The sequence below is a fragment of the Caretta caretta genome, chromosome 1 (assembly GCF_965140235.1).
Source record: "Caretta caretta isolate rCarCar2 chromosome 1, rCarCar1.hap1, whole genome shotgun sequence".
Classification (NCBI taxonomy): Eukaryota; Metazoa; Chordata; order Testudines; family Cheloniidae; genus Caretta; species Caretta caretta.
The window spans coordinates 236,135,055-236,149,005 of NC_134206.1; the positions used below are offsets into that span (position 1 = coordinate 236,135,055).

At 38.6% G+C, this 13,951-nt stretch overlaps 1 protein-coding gene across 3 annotated transcripts in view; it reads left to right on the plus strand.

Moving 5' to 3' along the window:
- Positions 1-81: 81 nt before the first annotated feature.
- Positions 82-13,951, plus strand: part of RECQL (RecQ like helicase) — a 32,331-nt gene continuing 18,461 nt past the window's right edge. Inside the window, exons 1-8 of one of the 3 annotated variants that reach the window (XM_048827092.2) lie at positions 82-171; positions 3,903-3,978; positions 5,428-5,625; positions 6,707-6,886; positions 7,676-7,782; positions 8,798-8,996; positions 10,001-10,167; positions 11,526-11,607. In XM_048827092.2, coding sequence (XP_048683049.1) covers positions 3,963-3,978; positions 5,428-5,625; positions 6,707-6,886; positions 7,676-7,782; positions 8,798-8,996; positions 10,001-10,167; positions 11,526-11,607 — 949 coding nt within the window. In that variant the 5' untranslated portion in view covers positions 82-171; positions 3,903-3,962. Of the gene's footprint in view, positions 259-3,902; positions 3,979-5,427; positions 5,626-6,706; positions 6,887-7,675; positions 7,783-8,797; positions 8,997-10,000; positions 10,168-11,525; positions 11,608-13,951 lie in introns of all 3 variants that reach the window. The other 2 variants (XM_075121909.1, XM_048827084.2) reach the window with 2 other exon arrangements.

The window sequence follows — 13,951 nt, forward strand, 5'->3', positions numbered from 1 at the left end:
GCTTTATTCGCTTCCCGCCCACCACCCGTCGCAGTACGGCGGCTCAGCCGGACCAATCCTAGCGGAGCGCGCTCTGTGATTGGTCGGGAGGGGCCGGAGCCGGCTGCGGAAGTTGCGGCGGGCTGAGAAAAGGAAGGGAAAGAGCGCGCGCGGGAAACGGAGGCGCCGCTGGTGAGAGCGAGAGGCGAGTGCGGCGGCGGCGGCAGGAGCGGGGTGGGGGCTTAGGACGGGCGGGCTGAGCCTGGCGCGTGGGAAGAGGTGAGTTCACGTCGGGCTGGGCTGGGCTGGGCTGGGATGGGAGGGGAGGGGCATCACCATCACCCTTCTCCCCCTTCCTGTCCCTTCCCACGTGCACCCCGCCGGGAGGGAGCAGGGTAAAGGGAGGGGTAGAGATGGAGGGGTATCCCGAGGGGAGGGGACAGGGGGAGCCCACGTGGAGAGGGGTCGCGGTGTAGGGGGAGAGAAGGGGCAGGGCGAGGTATCCAGTGTGGGGCAAGAGCTCTTCAGTGACTGGCTAAAACAGAAGCTGAGGAAATTCCCTCTCCGCGCCCCCTCCCCAAGCGCAGAGGTGTAGGGCTAGGAGGAATCATTGTGCTCCTCTAGTCTGACCTGAGTAACACAGGCCCTGACTTTCAGCTTTCCCCAGGGGTTTTCCAACCCTGCTCCGCCCAGAGGCCCTGCCCCCACTTCCCCGAGGCTCCACCCCACCCTGCTTCTTCCTGCCTCCACCCCACCCCCTGAGGCCCCCCCGCTCCCTCCCCGTCAGTGCCTCCTGACCATTGGCAGACAGCTGATCGTGGGAGGTGCTGGCGGGGCGAGGGGGGGGGGGAGAGTGGAGAAGAGGAGCTGATCCGTGGGGCCTGCGAAACAGCTAATTGGTGGGTGGGTGCTACTATTTTTTTTCACTGTGGGTGCTCCAGCCTCTGAGCACCCACTGAGTCGGTGCCTCAACTGTGTAACACAGGACTATAGGACTTCCCTGGATTAATACCTGTTTTCTGTGGTGTTCTTTAAAGTGGTGTGAATGTCCCATATGCAAAAACACCCCCACCACTTCATTGCTAAATAACAATTCACTACCTCCAGCTTCAGTAAATTCTCTGCTGGGTTGGATAGGCATTGTCCACCTCGTCCTCACCTTCCCCTTTTTGTGGCTTGGCATATGCTCTGTCTGCTGTTGGCTTTAGCCATCCCTCTCCTAAGGAAATTCACCAATGAATCACTACATGATCATTCTGGTACAGTTTGCCAGATGCACTTTTTTCCATATAAACATCCTGCACTCAGCTGAATCATCTTCTGCCTGTACTTAGCCTATTTGAGATGTTCAGCTGCCTCTCTCTATGGGATGGAGCATGTACTTGAGCACTTTCCTTCTCTTTTAAAAAAAAAATCTTTATGCTTGGACATGGTAATTAAATCTCTTGACATGATGATATTCCTGCACTTGCCATATTCCTCTTATTTGCTGTTGACTGATACTTATATTGGGTTACTTGTAAGTACAGTAGAACCTCAGAGTTATGAATACCTCAGGAATGGAGAAAGAAAAGGAGTACTTGTGGCACCTTAGAGACTAACCAATTTATTTGAGCGTAAGCTCAATAAATTGGTTAGGCTTCTACACTTTCCACAGTATGCATCCGATGAAGTGATCTGTAGCTCACGAAAGTTTATGCTCAAATAAATTGGTTAGCCTCTAAGGTGCCACAAGTACTCCTTTTCTTTTTGCGAATACAGACTAACACGGCTGTTACTCTGAAACCTGTCAGGAATGGAGGTTGTTCGTAACTCTGAAATGTTCACAGCTCTAAGCAAAATGTCATAGCTGTTCTTTTAAAAGTTTACAACTGAACAGTGACTTAACACAGCTTTGAAACTTTATTAGAAAAAAAATGCTACTTTCCTTTTATTTTTTTTAGTAGTTTACTTTTAACACTGTACTGTATTGGCTTCTCTTTTTGTCTCTGCTGCTGCCTGATTATGTACTTCCAGTTCCAAATGAGGTGTATGGTTGACTGGTCAGTTCATAACTCTGGTGTTTGTAACTCTGATGTTCTTCTGTATGCTTTTTAACTTTGGCAAGCTTGAGATTTTTTTGTTGTGTGTTTTAATGAGATCCTGAACATCTCATCTCCCTTTTTTGTTGTTGAATTATCTAACACAGTTTGATAAGCCAGAGCTTGCTTGTGAAGCTAACGTTGCTTTAGTTTATCTAATTTTAAGCTTTTTGCAGTGTTTTACTAACATCATGGTTCTTTTTAAAGTTTGACTCTTCTGAGGTTTTATTTTGGAAACTGGTTGACAAGTGAGATGCAGAGCTTGTCACCTGTAGGCTGCTAGCTTGAATCCATGCATGGTTGGTAAGTGAAACAGGCCACCGACCAATCTTCAGAAAGTGACTGATGTGAAATGAGTCAGTAGCCTTTGTTCAGTTCCTTAGTGTCTGCATTAGAGAAAAAGCAATTACTAATCGGTACACATTTTGGCAGTGTCAGCAGAGAGAGGCCAAGGACTGAATCATTATAAGCACTGAACTTTCTCTCATAGAGAGGATTCTCAGTTTAACATTGGCAGAGCATTTGTAGGGATGCTTGCATTGCCACTGCTCATTCTATTCCTGTACTTTGGATAAATTGGGTACTACAGTCTACATTGCTGCCAATCTGGCTAAATTCACTTGCATAAAAAATTAAGGGAGGTTATCCCATTGATGATGTCAATTTCAGATTCAGGATCAGATATAGTGGATTCTGAACAGTGCCACTGTCCTATGTAGTAGATAGCTGAATCTTGCCAAATACTTTCTGAAATGAGTAATCTATGCAATAATCTGATTCTGTCCAAGGCAGAGCTCCTTTCAGTTATTCTGACTCCATCTTCTGACAAAACAAAGTATTTTAGCTGAATCTATTATTCGTTCCATGCATTGGTCATGTTTTTATCTTATGATCAGTTTTTAGGAAGCGACAATAGAAGTTGGCTGGGGGATTTTTCCTTTTTCTCTCCCCAAATAAGTGTTCCTGCTGAGGTAACAGGGGATGTCTTATTTTTATTTTTTTTAATTTTGTATTACTTTCTTACTGTAATACAGTGAAGATCATACTGTAATAGAAAGAATATCATTTGCAAATATTTATTAACTTAATATATTGAAGAGTTTTTTTGCTGCTGTTCTAACTCTTATGGGATTTTGTTTGTTATTCTATAAGTCCCATTATGGTGGTTCAGTGCTGTTTAGCAGGTCACTGTAATTAATTCTGATATTCTTATAGTTGCATTTATGAAAAGTCATCTCTCTGTTTTGTTGCACTAAAGCATGTGGACTGTTTTTATAGCATGCTCCAATTCCTATTAATGGGGATAAAAGACTTCCACTGACTTCTGTAGGACTTGTTTCAGGACCCAGATTGGCAGAATACTTACCTTGAAAGTCTGGCAGTGTGCTAGCGATCATTGTCATTGACTTCTCCCTGTGAATTAATTTATTCAGTTAACATCAGTGTGTTTTTGTTGAAGGAAATGTGTGAGGCCCTCTAGCGGGGATTGTGAATATTGACAAGATCTGAGGAATTACTACAAAACTGAATTGATATTTAGCAAACAGAGTGGAATTACAGGCAAATAATTTGATGTAATATATTCAGTGTGATTTTACAAGAAAGTACTAAATGATGTCCAGTTAATGAGCTTGACTGTTTGTTCATAATACCATGGAGATTATGGACGGTCTCTTGGTCGTTTCCCTGCCAGAGGAGGATTGCTCTATATGATGTATTTGTATAATGCTTTGTCCTGTGTAGCTTGAAGATATATCAGCTGATGGAATTTCCCCCATTTCTTTACTACTGTCTAATGGATTTATAGAGATTTTTTAATAAAATATTTTAATTTTTTTCTAGAGAGAAGTGCTTGCTTAAGCAACATTTATTAATAAAGGACGGGTCCTTTCAACTTTGAAGATGACAACTGTTTCAGGTAAACCAAAATTAGGATGGTAACTATTCATTCCACCACTGTTTAACTAGTTTCATCAGAGTTGTTAGAAAACTCTGTTTTCATTGCTTGTTACTTCAACTGTATGTGTTTTCTTCAGGTTGAAAATTATTGTAATTGCTATAATTTTTTAAATCACGTTTTCCTTCATATTTCATTTTGGACATTTTTTCATTTTTGTAGCTATACACACAAGTTTGTAAAAACTTTCCTGGTTTCTAACAATTTCAAAGTGGTTTTAATTTTTTTTTTTTTAAAGGCATCTTTCACAGGCCACTAGTCTGTAACATGGACTCGTTCCTTTGGGTATTTTGAAAGGAAAACTTCCATGTTTTGTTCTGTTTCCAGAAAATCTGCAACAAGGATTTTTGGCACACAGACTTGCTGTAGCTGCAGTGCATGAGAACTATTGTGGTTGCTGTTTTTGGATCAAAGCATAACGTTTTTGGAAAAATATGTTTGTCTAGTTTTATCTGATGGGACTGTAAACTGTCTCAGAAACATTGCTACATTCATCTAAATAATGCATGATCTAATTTACTCCATTAAATGGCAAATGCAATGAAGCCACATACTGAAACACTTGACTTCAATTCACTCTAGTGTGCTTAGACACAGAGAAGCAAATTTATATATTAGGCTGTACTCCTGAAAAGCTATAACTTCTGTGCTGTGCTCGCAAACCTACATAGAATTCATGCTCTGCAGATCTTCTGCTTCTAGACCTAAGGAGGGACATATCAGGACACAGGGTAGGGTTGGGAGCGCGGTTTATACCTTTTAGCATGTCCCCTATCTTCCCCTGCTTCCATCCTCAGTTCACCCTCCTCTGTTGGAATTAATGTTGTTCCTGATATGAAGACTTTTCACTGTGCAGCTGGACAGAGCTTGTGCACCCAATTTAGAGCCAGCTGGAATATTTGTGGTACCATTCATCCCTGTGTACTAAAAGTGGTCAAGGCCAAATTTGACTATAGGATCACAAGATGAAAAAGATCTTATTATATCACACTGGTCCCGTCAGTCCTTGGAATATATGAATCAGAGTCCATTCCTGTGCCAGGGTGAATATAATCTCTCAGAAGTTACACTATGACATGATTTTTCTGCAACAAACAAGGTAATCATCCATCATGACAGTGTGGCAGACTTCTCCTAAGCTGCAGAAAAGAAGAGTACAGTTGTGGTTTATTAATATATTTATATGGCATTTTACATCTTCAGAGTGCCTTATGAATATTAAATATTTTAAGCTCAGCAACAGGCCTGTCAGGTAGCTAAGAGAGTACTCTGTCCATTTTTCCAGACACTCTTGATTGTAGATTGGATTGCTGTCAACCACTGGATGCAAAATATCTAATGTGATTTGAAGTTGTAATTAGCAAAATATACAAGTTAGAATGTTATATTTTTCTACCTCTCTCACTTCAGTGCTAAAGGAGGAGCTGGTTTCCACTGATAGTGAGCTGCAGGCAGTAGAGATCCAGATTCAGGAACTTCTGGAAAGACAACAGGAGCTTATTCATAAGAAGACGGTGTTAAAGAATAAAATAAAACAATTTTCAGAAGATTCAGAGGCTGGCGAAAGTGAAGAAACCGAAACCTCAGCTGAGGCATGGAACAAACAAGGTTTACAAAATCAAATTCAATTATTATCGTCTTTACCATTTAATGTGAAGAAAGTACCAAGACTTATCAATGTCGATGAGATAATGAAAGTTAGAATTTGGTATTTTGGCCCATCTGTGTTTCACGGAGTTGCTTTTTGATTTCCATGTGGATAATTTTATTCCTTTTGCCAAGAAGTTTTTGTTGTTGTCTTGGTTGGTTGGTTTGCCTTACATTTTAATTAAATAGAGTGAAGCTTATATTTGCTTGCTCAGATATTCCTGAATACTGAAGTGGGCTCTGCTGGGCAGATTCTTCTAATAACTGATTATCATCAGTTTTCTCTTTTGCTTATTATGAATCATAATTTGGGAACTTGAAGTTACTAAATAGAATCAAAAGTTAGAAATTTTTTTGTGGGGCGGGGGTATCTGTTAAGTATACTGGGACAAATTCTGCCCCTAGGTTTACCACATAATCCACTGTAATGTTTGAGTTTGTATGGTATAATCGGGGCAATTTTGGTCAGGTAAATAGACTCTGGCTCTGTTGGCCGTAAAAGAAAAAAAATATTCCTCATTGTATATTTTCCCTGGATTTGCTTGTTTCTCTGCCTTCTACTTTGAGGAACACTGGTTTAAGAGCACCCTGAAAAATAACTAAAGGATCAGGTACAGTTGTAGGGTCTAATCCTGTAAACATTGAGTACCAGGCATAATGCTTTTTTCCATTTATGTTCATTGGACTAATATTATGAATTAAGGATTAGCATTTTAGAGTACTTTGTGGTGTACCTGCTTTCTTTGAGCATTAATACACATTACAGGGTGACTAAATCCCTACGCTTGGTGACATATTGTGTTTATATTTTCAAAGGATCTGCAACATGTTTTCATGCAAGTCATAGACTTATGCACGCTATTCTTCAGTTTATATGTGCAGATCTTATGGGTACTGTTTTTCGTCTTGTGAAAATTTGGCCTGATGTGACACCACATTACTTTCAGTAAAAATTGCTTCTATATTTTAATTGGCTCTCCTTTTTATGTTTTAGATGTTCTAGCTTATAAAACATATTTTTACTGCTTGCTCCCTTTTACAGACTTCCCGTGGTATGAGAAGATCAAAACTACATTTCGTAATAGCTTTAAACTGCAGAAGTTTAGGTCTCTGCAGCTTGAAACAATAAATGCTACAATGGCAGGAAAGGATATATTTCTTGTCATGCCTACTGGAGGTGGAAAGAGTTTGTGCTATCAGTTACCTGCAGTATGTTCTGAAGGTATATGAGAATAAATGTCATGTACCAGTAAATGGATTTATCTTTTTTGTATGGTTGGTTGTAGAGATGTAATGCTATATTTACTGTAAATAAAATTGTCTAATGCTAAGTATCCTTTGGAATAAGGAACATAACTCCCAATAATGGGAAGAAAGAGCAACAAAGAGCAACAATTTTGAGACAAAATCTTATCTTAAAAATACATTTCTGCTTGTTTTCTGTATTTCACTTTAAAGGGACGCTGTTGGCTTAAAAACATAGGCACAGATCTTGCAAACACTTGTTCTAAACAAATTTCTTTGTCTAGGTTCCTAACAACATCTTTAGCTAATTAAAAGTGAGATTTTAAAAATTCAATTTTTTTCTCATTAAAATTGATCTTTTACTTCTTGAATTTCAGTTTGTACAATGTAAATCATTGAAGCCAGTTTAGCTTTTGTTTTTAAGTCAGTTTCACTTTCTTAGTGCTAAAGTGCTTTGATTTCAGATGTTGCAGAGGATTGTGTTTTAACAACTGCTTTATTGGGATATTTATTTATTTTTTTAATTGTGAAATCATTTTTATTGGCCTTGGATTTTAAAAAAAGCTAATTTTTACAAAAGGAGCCAACTTGTTGCTTAGCATTGTTTAGTCCCCTTTAGGTGGCTACTGTATACCCAACCTGCTTTGGTTAGATATATTAGTTCTTATGTGGTGCTTTTGTTTGTTGCAATTGAGTTATTTGTTTCAATTCAGTCCCCAATGAGAAATCATATGAGATAAGTAAGATGAATGATGATTTGTTTCAGGTTTCACACTTGTGATCTGTCCTTTGATCTCACTTATGGAAGATCAGCTAATGGTTTTAGAACAGCTGAGAATTTCTGCAACTTTATTAAATGCTTCAAGCAGTAAGGTATGTTTAACTGTCATGTGACATAGTTACCTTTATTCACATTATTTATGAACATATATGGATATTCTTATTGACTAGCTCAGCTTTGCATGATTGTAATGAAAATTTATAAGCCAAGGGACATCTTCCTGCCAATCCTTACCATGATATTATTAATCTAAATCGAATATATTGCATTCCTGTTTAAAACCAATAAAACAAGCAAAAACCTTGCGTGAAGCGAATAGAATTTTGTGGGACTGCATTAGTGACACAAAAATATTTTGCAGTTATGCACATTTTTTATGCTAAAGTGATTTTCTTTGGCCATACCTCTCAAATTTCTCGATTTTTAAAAGAAGATGGCCATTACTATGTTACTTAGTAATATGTTTAGTAATGCAGACTCATATACATGGAATCAAATCTCTTGTTTCTGGGTATGAGCTGACTGCCACAAAGGGCAGAAAGGATTCCTCCTCCTCCTTCCCCCCCCCCCCCCCCGTGATATGGCATTATCCAAATGACGAGCTGCATTTTGTGTGTGGGTGTGTAGTTTTTGCTAACTACCATTAGATAGTAGCCACTTTCAGAGGCAGGGCACTGGACCTAATGGATTAATACCTTGATGTGGCCTAACACATTTCAAAAATGGATGTCTCCAAAAATCCAGTAATAAAGTTTACAGTCTGGGATATTTGTTTTTCTTAAGGAATTTTTTCTCAAAACATAGCAGCAGAGATGTGGTTGACACCTGATATTTTACAAAGAAAATAAAACCCCTAAATAATACAGTACAAATATTCAGAGTATATTTGCTTCCTTTTTCTAAAATAATGCTAATATTTATTTGTTTTTAAAATATAATCACTTTGTATGTAACTACATAGATATAGATAGATCACCTGCAAGGTCTTTTATGCGAGGTGTAGCAGTGTGTTTTGTGCATTGAATCACCGTTTATTCTAGAACTAAGGAACAGGAGCATGATGATCTGGTTTGTCCATTTCCAACTTCCTTCTTTGTTTTTTAACAGGAACATGTAAAGTGGGTTCACACCGAAATGCTGGATAAGAATTCGCAGCTAAAACTCATTTATGTTACTCCAGAGAAGATTGCAAAAAGCAAAATGTTTATGTCAAAACTGGAGAAAGCTTATCAAGCAGGGAGACTCGCTCATATTGCTGTGGACGAGGTTCATTGTTGTAGTCAATGGGGACATGACTTCAGGCCTGGTATGCCCATCCAGAAATATATATTCAAAATTATTCAAGCATAAATAAATGATGAGTTAGGCCTGAAATGAGGGGAAATGTTTTCCTTTTGATAGTGAAGTGTATGCACAATGCACAACACAGAAAATACTTGTACGTTGGCTCAAAGATTTTTAACCTCATTCGTTCGGTACCATTCATAAATAATTTATGGCCTTGTCTAAAGGCCCAAGTTCATTTAAGTCAGGGAAATCTAACTGTGGGTTACATTGGCAATTTTCCAGGGGACTGAGAGTTGCACCTCATTTGCATAAAGTGGAACGGATTGTGTCTGTCATCTCTAATATGGATGTGCTGCCTGTGGAAAATACAAGTCTGTGCAACTCTCTTCATGGTGCTTAATACCTCCGTATTGAAGGTGAAAATATCATGGCTACATGGTGGAATTCCATGGAAGGCACTTTAGTCACCTCTAGTGTAATTTACAAGAAGAAAAATTGGGCAGCATTTTGGTCTCCTGTCTGGTCAGCTGCATAAAACTAGTATTTATCAGGTGCTGTTTCTCCGCGTATGAAAGAACTTGTGATTCAGGGTACAGATGACTACAGTATCATCTACTAAACTTCTTCCTGATTTTTCTTTTAAATTTCTTACTAAAGAAAGTATTGCTTACAAATGACACATAATGGCCTTTATCTCTTTTTGCTAATGACCGCAATTGTTTGTTAGAATTGACACAAATCAAAATATAAATTATGTATGTTTTAGGGTTTTTTAATGTTAGTTTTGTTTTCTAATTCTCTTAACTTAGATACATTTTAATTAACAGTACATTCTGAATTTAGGTAAAAATCTGTTACAAGGCGAGTCACTCCACTAGGTCAATATGGCATTGCCTGCTGATCACTTCATTTGGATTTGTAAATTAGTTCTGTCATTACTTGTTAACTTGCTGCAGATTTGATGTATTAATATATCATGGGTGGTATAAGAAACAAAATCTTTTTTCCATTATTCTTATTTAGACTACAAGTCACTTGGTATCTTAAAACGACAATTTCCCAATGCTCCATTGATTGGGTTGACTGCAACTGCAACAAGTCATGTTCTGAAGGATGCTCAGAAAATTTTGTGTGTTCAGAAATGCATTACCTTTACTGCATCTTTCAACCGGCCCAATCTTTACTATGAGGTATTTATTGATTTGATTTGTAGTAGTGCCTATGAGCCCCTGTTATGGACCACGACACCGTTGTGCTAGGTGCTGGACAAACACAGAACAATCAGTATGTTACGCCTTCTGGAAGACCGAATTTCATTCTATAGTTCTAGGGCAGAATGAGGGCATCAGAGACAGTTATATGACTTTCAGTCAGAGTCTGGCCCCTAACTGCCCTGGGTGCCTTTGAGAATATTTTGCTCTCTGAGGTGGTGGTTTATTTGCCGGAAGATAGTGTTCTAATAGTTAGTTTATCTTGAGGAAAAATAATAGCTAATTTTGTCCTGGGTCTTTTGGAAATGTTTAATTCCCACAGGATTCTTCCAAACTAAATCTTTGGCCGATTCATTTCTCTTGAATATTTTTCTGTCTGAGGAAATGAGGACAAAGAAATGAAAGGCAAAGAAGTGGAGGTGGAGGTGGGGCGGGTGAAAACCCAACAAAACAGGAGAGAACTCAGGAGTATGACAAAAATAACCCTAAATACTAAGTTTCAGAGTAGCAGCCGTGTTAGTCTGTATTCGCAAAAAGAAAAGGAGTACTTGTGGCACCTTAGAGACTAACAAATTTGTTAGTCTCTAAGGTGCCACAAGTACTCCTTTACTTTTTCCTAAATAATACTAAGAGATTATTTAAACAATGAGATTGGATTGTTTTTTGTTTGTTTGTTTTCCCCCTGTTATCCAAGTATTTGTGTTCTTGGTCTGTTTTGCTTATGACTTAGATGGTCCTTTTTTTTTTTTTTTTTAAAGTTTACTTCAAACTAATTTTTGCCAACTTGGTTCTAAACAGTAGCTGGGAACCAGGAGCTGTGTACTGGTACTGAACTCAAGGCTTTTGTGATTAATAATATTGGAGGCTATCCTTTCCTATTTTAATGAGCTAGCTTCTGAGCTGGCCTTGGTGCTTCACCATGACATTTTGTTAAAATTTGTATCTTCCTGCCTTTAGTAGAATTTGGGCTGCTCCATACATTGTGAGAGTGGGGTTTGGCAGACCAAAATGTTCATAGTTGAATGGCAGGTGGCAAGCACTGGCTGCTACAGCCAGTATCTTAGTTTAGAAAACTGGTGCAATTGTCTGGAAAAGTTGGGAACTTCTGTGGTTCCTTTCACATTCTTCACTGGGAAGTTTCTGAGTGAGCTTTTTGGTTGTAATGGATCTTTAAACTGTAGAATAAATTTAAATTAGTCAAAGGGAAGAATAGATGAGTATTAGGAGGAGTACAATAATAGGAGTATAACAAATTGGCTGAGTGGCCATTTAAGAGTTCTTTGGTAATATATGCAATGTGGTGGGGGTGTGTTATGTTTTTTTTTTTTTTTTTCCAGGTTCGTCAAAAACCTTCAAACAGTGAGGACTTCATTGAGGACATTGTTAAGATCATCAATGGAAGATACAAAGGGCTCTCAGGTAAACAATATAAAAACTAATGCTTTTAAACTTTTTATTTAAGGCAAAGTTACAATAAAACTAACCTAATAAATGGTATATCACTTGTTCAGGATCAGGTTAATATTCAAAGAACCTGGCTAAAGGTTGCTGCCTGGGAACCCTCCTCCTCTGAATAGGCTAAAAACGGTGACCAAATTTCTAAATAGCTGTCCTCCTCTTGGTGCATTTCTTGTGTACGTATTTGGTGAGAAAGCTTTCCCAGTACAAAGACAAGGCATATTTCACTAAGCCACAATTCTTGGGGGCGGGTGGGAGAATCCTACACATTTTCAATAATGTGCAATACATAGTCTAGCTGCTAACAGTCAAAAATGAATTAATCTGTCATTCTGTGTAAAACGTAGATCCTTTACTGGAGCATTAAATAAGTTAGGTCGGGATCTCTTGGAAGCTGGCATTTTTTCATAAGATGATTCTCTTTAAGAATTTCCTGTGAAAACAATCTAATTCCGGGACACATCCACCATGTGTGCAAGTATGTTCCGATTTTCCCTTCAACCTCTCCAACAGAGCACCTCAAAAAATATGATGGATGTTAATTGGAGTGAAATGCCATCTATACAGTAATTTTTATAAATTGAAGATGTGTATCCCCTTCCCCATATAGAAACCCACTCCTACAGATCAATTTCTTTGTCCAAATCCCTCTCCCATCTTTTCATTGGCTGTATTTTTTTTAATCAACATCTTTTGAATCAAAAATGTATATATTTTAGAAATTAAACATTTCATTCCTCGGTCAACTTCTCAAATTTGGTTAAAGGTCTCGATAAAGCCACCTTGTATCCAGATTTCACAATAAAATGTTTGACTTGTAAATTTTGAAAATATGGGATTTTTATATTTAATGTATTAAATACCTCTCTCGGTATAATTTCAAATCAGGACCCAGGAGCAGCTGTCTAAATTGAGTAATTTCAGCTCTTACCCACAACTAATAATCACTCTGATATTTCCTAGGGATAAATTCCTGATTATATTAAAAAAAAAAAAGTAGCTAGGAGAGACGGCCCCGGCAATAGGAATTTAGAAAATTTGTCCAAAGCTGCTAAAATGGTCTGGATAAATGGATGACTTTCCATTTATGGTGAGCTGAATTTCTCTTTAGTCCAACAATTAGTATACAGTCCAATGAAACCTGTACAAGAGATCTTTTTAGGCAACCTCCTATTTTATGGAACTGCTCCAAAGTATCCCTGAAATGTATTGAGAACTCATCACAATCAGAAGACCCCGTTCCATTAAGCATCCAATTTTAAAAGCAAAACAACAGTAACAAGATATGTACTTCCAACATTGTATTGTCCCTTACTATTTGTCTTGTCTATTTAGATTGTAATCTCTTTGGAATAGGGCCTGTGCCTTCCTGTGTGTGTTCAGTGCCTAACACAGTGGGGCCTTGATCCTGATTAGGTCTTTGGGCACTGCTCCAATACATATAATAATAAAACTTTTGAAGTTCCCTTGAGTGGTAGCTTAAAATACATTGAGCTGTATTATGAAAGCAATTTAAAGGTGCTGCGAAATACCCTGTTAGAACTAAAACGCTTTGGAAAATGGAGAGACAAGGTGGGTGCAGTAATATTTCTTATTGGATCAGCTTCTTATGGTTGGTGAGAGAGGCAAGCTTTTGAGTTTACACAGAGCTCTTCTTCAGGTCTGGGAAAGGTACTAAGAATGTCACAGCTAAATACAAGATTGAATAAATAGTTTAGCATAAGCACATATTCCAAGGGACCATTCAAGGTGAAATGGCCCGTTAACACATCCGTAGTCATAGGACAAAAAAAGGGTTTGGGGATTACATATTATTGTAATAAATCCAGTGTCTTTAGATAGAGCATGAAGGCCAGAGGAGGGGCTTCAGGAAAGATTTCTTTCAGGATGGGGATCCTGAACCCCTTCTTTGCCTTCATATGACACACCAACCTCTCCAAGCTACTCAGAGGCAAGCTCCCCACAGACCAGGATACACAGTCTCAAAGCGGCACCAGACTCTGTCAGAACAACAGATGCAAACCTGTAGACCTATCTTCACTGCTACAATGATCAACACACCTTTCAAGATCCAAGGGCCGTACAACATGTGGTGTAGCTCATGCAGGGCACTAAATGCCCCAATAACAACTATGTGGGCGAAACCAGACAATTGTTACACATTTGAATGAACTCACACAGTAAAATGATAGGATGTTTTTATCACCTGTGGGTGGATATTTTTCACAAAGTGATCACTCTACATCTGGCCATCAGTCCTCAGCCTCAAAAGAAACCTGCACAAGGCTTTCAAAAGATGAGCTGG